The 14,719-nt window shown below is 37.1% G+C and overlaps 1 protein-coding gene across 2 annotated transcripts in view; it reads right to left on the bottom strand.

The window, feature by feature from the left end:
* TBC1D32 (TBC1 domain family member 32) overlaps positions 1 to 14,719 on the bottom strand; it is a 197,984-nt gene that overhangs the window by 150,447 nt on the left and 32,818 nt on the right. For both annotated transcript variants that reach the window (XM_040239024.1, XM_040239025.1), the window contains 2 exons: positions 11,830 to 11,889; positions 3,063 to 3,153 (listed from right to left, as the gene is read on the bottom strand). In XM_040239024.1, the coding sequence (XP_040094958.1) occupies positions 3,063 to 3,153; positions 11,830 to 11,889 (151 nt within the window). The remainder of the gene's footprint in view (positions 1 to 3,062; positions 3,154 to 11,829; positions 11,890 to 14,719) is intronic.

Here is a 14,719-nt window from a genome sequence, read left to right as displayed (position 1 = left end):
TAATTTTTCTACTTTCTCATTATTAGTGTATAGGAATGCAAGGGATTTCTGTGTGTTGATTTTATATCCTGCAACTTTACTATATTCATTGATTAGCTCTAGTAATTTTCTGATGGAATCTTTAGGGTTTTCTATGTAGAGGATCATATCATCTGCAAACAGTGAGAGTTTTACTTCTTCGTTTCCAATTTGGATGTTGTTTTTTTTTTTTTTTTTTCCTGCTCTGATTGCTGTGGCCAAAACTTCCAGAACTATGTTGAATAGTAGCAGTGAAAGTGGGCACCCTTGTCTTGTTAGGGGAAATGCTTTCAATTTTTCACCATTGAGGATAATGTTTGCTGTGGGTTTGTCATATATAGCTTTTATTATGTTGAGGTATGTTCCTTCGATTCCTGCTTTCTGGAGAGTTTTAATCATAAATAGATGTTGAATTTTGTCAAAGGCCTTCTCTGCATCTATTGAGATAATCATATGGCTTTTATTTTTCAATTTGTTAATGTGGTGAATTACATTGATTGATTTGCGGATACTGAAGAATCCTTGCATCCCTGGGATAAAGCCCACTTGGTCATGATGTATGATCTTTTTAATGTGTTGTTGGATTCTGATTGCTAGAATTTTGTTGAGGATTTTTGCATCTATGTTCATCAGTGATATTGGCCTGTAGTTTTCTTGTGGCATCTTTGTCAGGTTTTGGTATTAGGGTGATGGTGGCCTCATAGAATGAGTTTGGAAGTTTACCTTCCTGGAAGAGTTTGAGTAGGATAGGTGTTAGCTCTTCTCTAAATTTTTGGTAGAATTCAGCTGTGAAGCCGTCTGCACCAGGGCTTTTGTTTGCTGGAAGATTTCTGATTACAGTTTCAATTTCCGTGCTTGTGATGAGTCTGTTAAGATTTTCTATTTCTTCCTGGTTCAGTTTTGGAAAGTTGTATTTTTCTAAGAATTTGTCCATTTCTTCCACATTGTCCATTTTATTGGCATATAATTGCTGATAGTAGTCTCTTATGATCCTTTCTATTTCTGTGTTGTCTGTTGTGATCTCTCCATTCCTAACATAGGAGCACCTCAATATGTAAGACAAATGCTAACAAGTATGAAAGGGGAAATTAACAATAACACAATAATAGTGGGAGACTTTAATACCCAACTCACACCTATGGACAGATCAACTAAACAGAAAATTAACAAAGAAACGCAAACTTTAAATGATACAATAGACCAGTTAGACCTAATTGATATCTATAGGACATTTCACCCCAAAACAATGAATTTCACCTTTTTCTCAAGTGCACACGGAACCTTCTCCAGGATAGATCAGATCACATGCTGCTGCTGCTACTGCTAAGTCGCTTCAGTCGTGTCCGACTCTGTGCGACCCCATAGACAGCAGCCCACTAGGCTCCTCTGTCCCTGGGATTCTCCAGGCAAGAATACTGGAGTGGGTTGCCATTTCCTTCTCCAATGCCTGAAAGTGAAAAGTCAAAGTGAAGTCACTCAGTCGTGCCCAACTCTTAGCGACCCCATGGACTACAGCCTACCAGGCTCCTCCGTCCACGGGATTTTCCAGGCAAGAGTACTGGAGAGGGGTGCCACTGCCTTCTGCGATCACATCCTGGGCCATAAATCTAACCTTGATAAATTCAAAAAATCAAAATCATTCCAAACATCTTTTCTGACCATAATGCATTAAGATTAGATCTCAATTACAGGAGGAAAACTATTAAAAGTTCCAGCATATGAAGGCTGAACAACACGCTTCTGAATAACCAACAAATCATAGAAGAAATCAAAAAAGAAATCAAAATATGCATAGAAATAAATGAAAATGAAAACACAACAACCCAAAACCTGTGGGACACTATAAAAGCAGTGCCAAGAGGAAAGTTCAGAGCAATACAAGCATACCTCAAGAAATAAGAAAAAAGTCAAATAAATAACCTAACTCTACACCTAAAGCAACTAGAAAAGGAAAAAATGGAGAATCCCAGAGTTAATAGAAGGAAAGAAATCTTAAAAATTAGGGCAGAAATAAACGCAAAAGAAACAAAAGAGACCATAGCAAAAATCAACAAAGCCAAAAGCTGGTTCTTTGAAAGGATAAGTAAAATTGACAAACCATTAGCCAGACTCATCAAGAAACAAAGAGAGAAAAATCAATAAAATTAGAAATGAAAATGGAGAGATCATATAAACTTATATATCTTTGTCTTCTCTCAAAGTTCTGGCTTCTTTCTGTACTTTCTCCTTTACTACAAAACACTTATATTTTGAAGCCTGTTAATAACTGGTCTTTGGCCATTTTTCTGGAGTAAAGAATTTATTCAGGGATAAAAAAATTATAAGATACCTTCATATTCTCAAAGAATTTAATATTTCCCTAAAGAAGTGAGGTAGAATGATAAAAGATATCAAATTCACATACAAAGCTGTATGAAGTCAGCAAGAACAATAAAAATTCACCCAAGGCAAAGAAGCCTTCTTGAAAAACTCAAAGTTTACTCTTTCACAATAAGATTTTTACCAGTGTAGGGATTATGGATAGTGGCAGCAGAAACAGGAATAACCAAAGTGTAGGCACTGGTGTGCCTTCTAAGAGAAGTTTCACTTCTATCAATAACTAGATATGAGATTAGATATATATATAAGGGCCAGACTATGAAATATCTAGAATATTTTAGCTCAGACTGAGGATAAGCAGAGAAGAATCATAAAATGGGTCAAAGTGTTCAATAATAAAACAGTATTCTGTAGAAATTTTCCTCCCACTAAAATGCACCTGATATACTTTCATTCCTTCTTCTTCTAGTGTATTACTGCAGTGTAACTCACAAGGACATACAGTGTGTTATGAACTGAAAAACTGCAGATTGTATGATTCATTGTGATAACTTCAAATGTAGATCTGCTACAAAAGGTCACATTATGCTGTATCTTAAATCTGTGGAAAGTATCTTATATTAGCCAAAGCAATCTAATTTATTATGATATTAAAAAATAAATTACAAATCTATTTATTAATAAAATTTACCATTTTCTAAAATGTAACAAAATATAATACTTACCACAAGACTTTGAATGTTCCAAAACTTCATCACCTTTCATGGTTTCACACAACTCAAAGTACTGAACACACTGCTGAACTGCTGTAGTTATCTAATAAAATAACAGCTTATTAATCCTAAAATTTTAAGGCAGTTAGTCAAAGAAGTTAGTCAAGGCTATAAAATATGTTGAGAAAATATCTAAGAAAAATATTCAGAAAATTTAGAATAGCACCTTTCCACTGAAGCTCAGTCTCTGCAGTTACATTTTAACTATGGCTTCATTCCAGGAAACATGGAAAATATTTGTAGACCAATAAATATACTATTGTTATAACATTAGTATTAAGACAAAAATACAAATGAATCTTACATTTTATAGTGAAAGATGAAAAAATTCTGGTCATGACTTTATTATTTTTTTTGTACTTATTCATTAATTATATTTCTGAGATAATATTTTTCTCTTCTCAATATCCCCAATTTCCTTGCCTTAAGAGTCTTTTCTTCCTACTTAGCCCATAAAACGTGACCTGTATCTAGCTTTCATTTCCATCTTAGATACCAGAATTGCTAAAAGCTGATAAAGAACATTCTCAATACAAAGAACAGTCATAAAAAAAGATCTCCAACTTCTGTACCCAGTGATTCTCTGATAGTCTTCATTCTACCTCCTTTTCCCACTCTCCTCAAGCAAAGATTTCCTTTCCTCTGCACCTACATACTTCCTGTAGAAACCAGCTCATTCTGCTCTCAAATAAAATAGAGGTAACCAGTGAGTTAAGGAGTAATAATTGCTAGATGTAGTAATAAAAGGGTTTTGTTGATCTTCAAAAGCTCAATTTCAAGGGAGCTTGGGGAACAGAACTAACTATAAGGAAAGGGATGCTTGGGGCTGGTGCACGGGGATGATCCAGAGAGATGATATGGGGTGGGAGGTGGGAGGGGGGTTCAGGATTGGGAACTCATGTACACCTGTGGCGGATTCATGTCAATGTATGGCAAAACCAATACAGTATTGTAAAGTAAAATAAAGTAAAAATAAATAAATAAATTTTTTTAAAAAAGGAAAGGGAATAGGAACTGAAAAATTAAGGGCAGATAGTATAATTTTCATTTTCAAGAATGTTGGCCATGAAAGAAAAAAAGGGTAAAACAAAGGGGTGAGGTCTTAGGTCAAGAATGAATTCTTCAGGTTGAAAGGATATGGGCTTGCTTAAGTAGAAAGGAAGTTAACAGTATATAGAAGAGAAAGGATAATTGATAGAATAGCGTCTAAGAGCAGGAGCAGCTAGGACCTAAAGGAAAGGAAAGGTTAAGCTTTAGATGGGAAAACGAAGGAGGCTATGTGGACAGAGATGAGTTCATAATGATGGAATCAAGGAACTGACAGATTTCCTAGTCTCTTTCATTCTTACGGTCTTATTTCATGTAGAAGAATTAGCACGGCAGGATTACCATCATTAGAATGCCCCGCCTATAAGACTGGACCTTGACCATCATCTAGAAACTTGGATTTCAGGATTTTTCCTACCATTCTAAAAACTGTACCTCAACAAACAATGTGGTTTTTATAACAAACATCTGTTTTCCTTCTGGGTGTATGGAATTCCTGGTATATAGTAGGTAGAAGATGCGAACATGATTAATCCCTGATTTAAAAAGAAAATGGGCACTAAATCTCTAATAAATTTCTCTGGTAGACAACATTTCACATGAGCTGTCATAATTTGACACTGGAGAAATTAAGATGAGTCCTGTGTGACTCTGCTGGGAAAAAAGACTCTTAGAAGTTCATTCTTGTGGAAACATGTATAATATCATATAAGAAACGAATCACCAGTCCAGGTTCGATACAGGATCCTTGGGGCTGGTGCACTGGGATGACCCGGAGGGATGGTACGGGTAGGGAGGTGGGAAGGGGGGTTCAGGATGGGGAACACGTGTACGCCCGTGGCAGATTCATGTTGATGTGTGGCAGAACCAATACAACATTGTAAAGTAAAAAATAAAATAAGTTCATGCTTGGTATCTTCTCCAGTGTGCCTTATCCTTACACCAGTTCTGTTTTGCATCTTTTGGTAAGAAACCATAGCTGGGAGTACAACTACATGCTGAGTGCTAAAAATTCTCCCAGCAAATCATCAAATCTAGGGATGGGCTTTGGGAACCTCCTTCCATGTCTATGTCTAAATCAACCTTTAGGATCCAGATCAATAAAATGAAATCTCCCCACCAGGAAATCTGGATCTCAAACTTGATACAACCAAATCTACCAAATCTAAAGTCATAACCTTTTCCAAAATCCTGTTTTCTTCCTACTGTGTTACTTATACCAATGAATGACAAATATTCAAATGAGTAAGTCCTGACCCAAAGTATGAGTCACTAGGTCGTGTCTGACTCTTTGTGACCCCATGGAATGTAGCTCACCACGCTCTTCTGTCCATGGAATTCTCCAGGCAAGAATACTGGAGTGAGTAGCCATTTCCTTCTCCAGGGGAACTTCTTGACCCACAGATTGAACCTGGGTCTCCTGCATTGCAGGTGGATTCTTTACCACTGAGGCACCAGGGAAACTCAAGTCCTTACCCAACCCCCATTCAAAAAGTCAAGTCCTCTAAAACTTATATTCAAATATAGTACTTCTAACTCCATCCATTTATCCCAATTCACTGTCATAACCTTAATTCATGTTTCCACCATCTTTTGCTTCTTAGAAGAGATGTATTGAAGTAAAAACTATCTCCTTCTATACCTTCAGCCCATTTTCCAAATATTCCAAAGCTCTAATATAATGTTACTTCAGTACATGAAAATCTATCAGTGGATTACTAAATCTCCAGAATAAAGGTCAATTACCTAAATTTGACAATAAGAACTTTCTAACTACCTAACATTACTTTTATTCCTATTACCCTCCAGATGCCCCTCTCCCAAGATACACACACATGCACAGAGAAATACATCTACCTGTGTAAAAAGTCAGTCACCAAAAGCCAATTAAACAGTTATTTGACTAGTCAAATAACCAGTTCATTAAAAGCAAATCCACCAAAAATCTCACCAATCAGTACACATCAATTAATTCCTGAAACACATTCAAAGCTGAAATGTAAAACAAACTCATTTTTATGTGCAAAAGGGAAAAGGGTGAAGATTCCCTTCAAGTAGGTCTTATTTATTCTTCATGAAATTATGAGACCTTATCCTGCCTCATACATGATGAAACAAGCTAAGGTCAGCTGACACAGACCCAATTTAAAGTATCTAAGAATTTTTCAAAAAACAGCATCCACTTAATACTAGTTTTAAGGGAACTGGTTTTCATGAAATTTCTCTGATACTAACTCACATTTCTCTTAGCAATCTATGTACAGCCCTATTAAGTACGTGCAGTTTCTAAGTGTACTATGTATTTTCCAATCCCTAAAGCCTTTAAAACATGCTATTCCATGGCCCTGAAATATTTTCCCACCACTACACTAACCACTTTCCCTCCTTTCCAGAATAACACCTATTCATTAATTTAAAAATTTCCCCACAATCCTTGGAAATGAGTGGTTGTTCTATGAATAAAATTCAGAACAACCTTTTATATAACCATGGTTAACAGGTATCTAGAACAAATTTAAAATCTTGTAAATCACTGTATGTCAACAGATCTCAATGAACTCTACTTCTGAGAACCAACCAATCAGTAGCCCCTTCCTTCTAAAAGTCAGCCAACAACAGACATGCTCTGGGAAATTTACAGTTGGCTTGAACTCACTCATCACCTCTAAAAGCCCATCAGACCAGTTCCAAATTGTCCCCAAAATCCTGTATTAACATCTGCTTTGCCTAATTAAGTAAGCAACAAATACAGTTTGATGCATTGTTTCAGATACTGAACAGTGCTCTTAAACTTCAACATTTCTGGAGCTTCCATGGAGATTACCTTGAGGACTCTCAATTGGCATCATTTCCATGGGGTCCTCAAAGAAAAGTGTCTACTGGGGCCACAAGTCCCAAGCTTTGATAATCCTTCAGATTTGCCACCACTCGAGTCTGTGTCAATGATGATCTTAGATTCATCTTGCTTTACTGAGCTCTCATTGCTACATTTTATTATCCTTGGATTTATTATGAAATAAGTCTTTGTACAAAGAAGCCTTTTTGTTTTGGAGGAGCACCACTGGGTCATTAGTTCTATTATTGTTCTATTATTAACATGCCTATTCTTTTGTGCTCATTTTGCTTTTGTTATTTGTACAGATTCTGACTCCTATTTTGGGGGGGTTAGCTTGCATCTACTGAATGAATACATAAAAGAATGCTCAGAAGAAGGCATAGTCCAAGAAGTCTCTAATCTAGTCAATTCGATCCAGTCCAGTCGTGAGATGAGTGGCTACCAGCAATAAACTCATTTAAAGGAAACTGGCCATATTGTCTTGGGACTTCCACAAAAATTTCATGATTACACTCCCTGACTTGTCAGTTCTTGAAAAAAAGGGAATCAATGATTATTCTGTCACCAATCACACAGCCCCTCCCTCACTTCAGCTTAGTCAGAACCTGAAACACCATTCATAAGCACACACTTTTACCCAAAAGTATAGTGATTTGTTTCGTGTTTATCAGGAGTTTGTCTAGGATGCAGCCTCCGCTTGATAGAAATACTTCTGAGATGAAATTATATTAAAATCCTAATTCTTCAAAAAACTGCCATTATGGGAAAATTTTGATATGACAAACATAGTTACAACAGGCTCTAAAGAATTAGAAGACAAATGAACAAACAGCTTCTCTGTGAACTCAAAGCACTATCTCCAAGATAATCTAACTCAGACATTCTTTAGCTTACTTCCACTCAAATCTTCAAAAACTCATTCTTCCTTGCACTCATTTCTACTCATCTTTATTTTCATTAAGCACTTAAACTTACTTCTGTTCCTTCTACCTCTTTCCCTCACTTCTTACATGTGTTATCTTTGGTTTGAGAAGGGTAACAATCACTGAAAAAGGCACATCTCAGAAGAGGAACAATTTCAAGACATAATATCCCCTTTAAATTGTAGGAGCAGAAACCAAATCTATAGCAAGTAAATTTATTAAATACTAAAGATTCAAGTTGAGGATATAAAAAAGGAGTATTCTAAACCTTCAGTTCAGTTCATTTCAGTCGCTCAGTAGTGCCTGACTCTTTGTGATCCCATGGACTGCAGCACACCAGGCCTCCCTGTCCATCACCAACTCCCGGAGTTCACTCAAACTCATGTCCATCAAGTCAGTGATGCCATCAAACCATCTCATCCTCTGTCGTCCCCTTCTCCTCCTGCATCAGTGTCTTCTCTAATGAGTCAGTTCTTCACATCAAGTGGCCAAAATACTGAAGTTTCAGCTTCAGCATCAGTTCTTCCAATGAACATTCAGAACTGATTTCCTTTAGGATGGACTGTTTGGATTTCCTTGCAGAAGGGACTCTCAAGAGTCTTCTCCAACACCACAGTTCAAAAGCATCAATTCTTCGGTGCTCAGCTTTCTTTATAGTCCAACTCTCACATCCATACATGACCACTGGAAAAACCATAGCCTTGACTAGACGGACCTTTGTTGGCAAAGTAATGTCTCTGCTTTTCAATATGCTATCTAGGTTGGTCATAATTTTTCTTCCAAGGAGCGACTGTCTTTTAATTTCATGGCTGTAGTCACCATCTGCAGTGATCTTGGAGACCCCCAAAATAAAATCTGCCACTGTTGCCACTGTTTCCCCATCTATTTGCCATGAAGTGATGGGACCAGATGCCATGATCTTCGTTTTCTGAATGTTGAGCTATAAGCCAACTTTTTCACTCTCCTCTTTCACTTTCATCAAGAGGCTCTTTAGTTCTTCTTCACTTTCTGCCATAAGGGTGGTGTCATCTGCATATCTCAGGTGATTGATATTTCTCCCAGCAATCTTTATTCCAGCTTATACTTCTTCCAGCTCAGCATGTCTCATGATGTATTCTGCCTAAGTTAAATAAGCAGGGTGACAATATACAGCCTTGACGTACTCCTTTTCTGATTTGGAACCAGTCTGTTGTTCCAGGTCCAGTTCTAACTGTTGCTTCCTGACGTGCATACAGGTTTCTGAGGAGGCAGGTCAGGTGGTCTGGTATTCCCTTCTCTTTCAGAATTTTCCAGAGTTTATTGTAATCCACACAGTCATAGGCTTTGGCATAGTCGATAAAGCAGAAATTCTAAACCTTATGAAAGATATATTTGCTGTAAAATTCAGGATTTTATTTCATACTTATTCTCCTGCAGCAGAATATTTCTTGTAGGAAATATGTACCAACCAGTTCACTTAACTATTAATCTCTAAGACTGGGGCAGCGGGGTGCAGGGGGCGGGTGGAGAGGAGGAGTGGAGTGGTGGTGGTATGAAAACAGTAAGGTAGGAAAAACCAAGGAAAAATTTGAATAACCTACCTGTCAACATTTTTTTTAGCAACCTGAAGAGGCCAAGGAAAATGGGAAATGTACTACATAAGGCCATCTCAGAAGCCATTCTCTTAAGGGTAAACTGAACAAAAGATTCCAATTGTTAAAAGATTAAATATCTGTGCTGATAGCCAAAATGCTTTTCAACTAGTTCATAAAACAAAGTTCTTAACTTTCTCAGATATGGCTTTAAAAAAACTGGCAACACATACTTGAATGATCTGTTGCCCAGTGCGACCTATTGAATCTTCCCCTATGGCTCAGCCATAGAGAATCCACCTGCAATGCAGGAGACACAGGAGACGCACGTTCAATCCCTGGTGGGGAAGATCCCCTGCAGGAGGGTATAGCAACCCACTCCAGTATTCTTGCCAGGAGAAGCCCATGGACAGAGGGGCCTGGCGGGCTACAGTCCATAGTGACGCAAAGAGTCAGAAACTGCTGAAGTGACTGAGCATGCAGGCACATTACCTATTGGAAATGTCACACTTTTCACAGAACAAACTGCACAGAGTAGCTACTAACACATATTATTTTTAAATGTAATTAAGATATCAAAAATTTAGTCTCTCACATTAAGTTTTCAGTGGATATATATAGCTAATAGTTGCCCCACTGGACAATGCCACTCTTTCATTGTTGTACAAAATATTATCAGATAGCACCTATAAGAAGCTAGAGGACATGCTTTAGCAGATACTCATATCACGCTGCTGTGACTGAAGTCCTTTCACAAGGATCTCTTATAAAACAAAAGACAAATCCACAAGTGATTCAGAGTTCCCACTACTACTGCTGCTTAGTCTCTTAAGCTGTGTCCAACTCTTTGCAACCCCATGGACTGTAGTCCACCAGGATCCTCTGTCCATGGTATTTCCCAAACAAGAATACTGGGGCGAGTTGCCATTTCCTTCTCCAGGGGATCTTCCCAACCCAGGGATCTAACCTGTGTCTCCTGCATTGGCAGGTGGATTCTTTACCACTGAGACACCTGGGAAACCTCTGTGTGTGTGTGTGTGTGTGTGTGTATGTATGCAAATGTACGTACACCCATAAGTACAACCATTAAAAAAATATCTTTCAGTATTTTGGTAAATTTAGGAAAACTTTAAGAGAAAATAAGATTTAGGGTGAAACCTCATGCAAGATGCAAGTTTGGTTCATTATGTATATGAGGTAAAATATCTGAACAAGTTGGTAGAATATTGAAGCTGATAATATTTGTGGACTAAGAACTGACTATAGTAATTCAGTTTTCAAATAAGGAACATATTTTAAGAGTTAACCTAAAAGAAACATTTGAAATACTTCCACCAGGGCCTTTCTGACAGCAAGAGTGAGATATCTGTATGTCAAATCATGCAAGGAAAAAATCATTCCTGTTTTTTCTTCTTTCTCTGTTCTAGCAAGATCACTTTATGCTCACATGGCAGCAACAAATTTCCATTAAAAATGGGAATGAGAGAGAAATATAGAAAGACTTTCAGTTTCTCTAAGGATGTTTAAATACCTATTACCTCGACAAATAATTTCCGATTCTAATAGTCAATATATCTATCTTCTCCTTTCTGAATCCCAATTCTTTTAATTCTCAAACAGAAAACAATTATTGTTCTCCTTTCTTCAATTTATGTCCTAGTACAGTATTCTTAAAATTCACAATTCTAGGAATCTTTCTCTTCACTTCTCAAGATTTTACTTAAGTACATAAACCGTAGTTATTATCTGAAAGTCATATCAATATAACTGTAATTTCACAATTTTCCTATTTGTTAATTATTCACTAGATTTGCTGAATTCATTCCTTTCAGTGCTCTAACACATTGTTCTACCAATAGGATTAAAAGCTGAAAATTTTACTAATATATTTTACAGTATTAGTTTGTATTTAGTATAACTTGAATCAATGTGTGAATACAAAAGCACTTACCATTCTGAGTTTTTTAATGCAACTTTCAGTCAAAAGCATGGGTAAATTTTGTAGAATGAAACTGAGTGGAAGTGGGGGGGAACGCTACAAACACCTGATCTGAATTAAACTATATGATAATACTTAATGGCTTATCCCAAAGTATCTTGTTGCAGCTCAATTTATTAATACTATGAAGTTACAGACTTCCTAACTGTTATCTTGACTGCATTTTAAGTCGCTACTTTTATCCTTTTATGTTTCACAGAATAGTAGTTTAAAAGTCACATAAAAGGGGGATTACTTCATTATCCAACATTAATTATCACTCAACTTTGCACATTCAAGTTATTATATCATATATCTTCTTGCAATTTTATTTCTCAAGATAAGAACAAAAACATAGACTTACCAGAGATTTATATTTCTTTTCGAGAAGTCTTAGTACTGCAGTTCTGCTATAATATGCATGCTAAAATTAGGAGGAAAATGACATTTAATATTCAGGCTATACCATTCAAAATCTATTTTTCCTACATCATTTCTTTCTAATAACATAACTTACAGAATAACTTAAATTATTGTAATCAAAGCAAAACAGGGTTTTCTAAGTCCAATGATTTATAAGCATAGCAATCACAAGAATGCAAATCATATTAAAACCAGGAGCATTTACTAATAGACCAGTATCCCTGATCTATCCAGGGATAGATTCTATCCTTTAGTTGTGTCCAGTTACCATACTAAGTTATTTTAAAACCAAAACCTATGCCTGACTACCAGTTTATGACAGAGCCTAAAGGGAACATTAAGAAATGAGGGCAAGGAGGCGTGAGGGGAGAACTCGCAACTCTCACAACAAGGAGGGAACTGTAATGTCTACATACACATAAGTATGCCAAGGTTGAGATGCTCTCAAGGGACAGTATCTTAATCATTCCCTGCCAACCATATTTTAAAACCAATTCAAAGTGCCAAAAAAACTCTCCTTAGAACTAAACAAAAATGAGATTAAAATATGTTTTTATGCATGTACAAAAGGGAAATTTTACATAAATATTACTTAGGTTCAATATCATTAGCCTTTAATGTAGTTTTTCATTTTACTTTAAAAAATAATATTCTGTAAAAGCTATCAGAACTTCTGGGGAATAGAATTTAATCAAATAAGTTTTGCATTAATTGAGAGATAATCAAAACCCTTTGTTTTGGGGGGGCTTCCCTTGTGGCTCAGTTGGTAAAGAATCCACCTGCAATGAAGAAGACCTGGGTTCAGCCCCTGGGTTGGGAAGATCCTCTGGAGAAGGGAAAGGCTACCCACTCCAGTATTCCTGCCTGGAGAATTCCATGGACTGTATAGTCCATGGGGTCGCAAAGAGTTGTACGCGACTGAGTGACTTTCACTCTCACTTTCTGTGTTTTAACCCTTGTAGCTTAAAATATTTTTTAAAAATCATTAATCCATTTTTCAGGTTTAGTAGGAGAAATATGCTGCCTTACAATTAAACTATTGACCATGTTCTGAAAAGAAAGCCTCATAGTACATCCCTCAGACCACAGTTCACATACCACAACCTCAGGTCAAAGTTAGCTGCCTCCTGATATCTGGTGAACAATGTTTTATCTGTAGGTGCTTCTGGGCTATGGCAGATAACAGATTAGTTGCATCAGAGACAGGACAGTCTACAAAGTCAGAAATATTTACTGCCTGGCTCTTAAAGTATGACAACTTCTGCCTTAGAGGAATGAAGAATGTGATAAATTTTAGTAATACTAGAACACAATGGGAGCTATTTAATAATTTTCTGTTCGTTGGATTTCCTATGATGTCTCATTCTCCTTAGAATTAAGTGCTGACATTAAAAATGTTAAGTGAAAAAAGTTAATTATAAGCACTTAATGGCAACCCACTCTGGTACTCTTGTCCTGAAAATCCCATGGATGGAGGAGCCTGGTAGGCTGCAGTCCATGGAGTCGTTCAGACACGACTGAGCGACTTCACTTTCACTTTTTACCGTCATGCATTGGAGAAGGAAATGGCAACCCACTCCAGTGTTCTTGCCTGGAGAATCCCAGGGACGGGGGAGCCTGGTAGGCTGTGGTCCATGGGGTTGCACAGAGTCAGACACGACTGAAGCGACTTGGCAGCAGCAGAAGCAGAATATGATGTGTTAAAATTAATCTGTTTAGGTCTTTTTTAAAGCATACAACTACATAAAATAAAATCTCAATAGTTGTTATGCCCCTGTATAGAATTACAGATACTTAATTTTATTTCTGCTTTTACATGTTTTACATATGTTCTATAATAGCGGTATAATTTGATAATCAAAAAAAGAAAAAGGTCAAATATCAGATTGAGGAACAAAGTTTCAGTTTCAGTTCAGTGGCTCAGTAATGTCCAACTCTTTGCGACCCCATGTACTACAGCATGCCAGGCTTCCCTGCCCATCACCAACTCCTGGAGTTTACTCAAACTCCTGTCCATTGAGTCAGTGATGCCATCCAACAATCTCATCCTTTGCCATTCCCTTCTCCTCCTGCCTCCAATCCCTCCCAGCATCAGGGTCTTTTCTAATGAGTCAGTTCTTCACATCAGGTGGCCAAAGTATTAAAGTTTCAGCTTCAGCATCAGTCCTTCCAATGAATATTCAGGACTGATTTCCTTTAGGATGGACTTCTTGGATCTGCTTGCAGTTCAAGGGACTCTCAAGAGTCTTCTCCAACACCACAGTTCAAAAGCATCAATTCTTCAGTGCTCATCTTTCTTTAATTCCAACTCTTACATCCATACATGACTACTGGAAAAACCACAGCTTTCACTAGATGCACCTTTGTTGGCAAAGTAATATCTCTGCTTTTTAATATGTTATCTAGTTTGGTCATAACTTTTCTTCCAAGGAGCAAGCATCTTTTAATTTCATGGCTGCAGTCACAATCTGCAGTGATTCTGGAGGCTAAAAAAATACTCTATCACTGTTTTCACTGTTTCCCCATCTATTTGCCATGAGGAACAAAGAGTTCAAGCTAAATTAAGTTGAGTAAGCATTTACCAAACATATACTATATAGAGCTCAGGTAAATGTTAAGCACCAAACAAATGCTTTGGTTAACTGGGCATTATCACACAGTTGATATGATAATGCAAACCATTCAATGTCACAGTAATCCAAGTCTATGCCCCGAAGAGTAATGCTGAAGAAGCTTAAATTGAAGGGGTCTATGAAGACCTACAAAACCTTCTAGAACTAACACCCAAAAATGAGGTCCTTTTCATTATAGGGAACTAGAATGCAAAAGTG

Source organism: Oryx dammah, unplaced genomic scaffold, assembly GCF_014754425.2.
Source record: "Oryx dammah isolate SB20612 unplaced genomic scaffold, SCBI_Odam_1.1 HiC_scaffold_4, whole genome shotgun sequence".
In the NCBI taxonomy this organism is placed as follows: domain Eukaryota; kingdom Metazoa; phylum Chordata; class Mammalia; order Artiodactyla; family Bovidae; genus Oryx; species Oryx dammah.
This window is presented reverse-complemented; position numbering and strand designations above follow the sequence as displayed.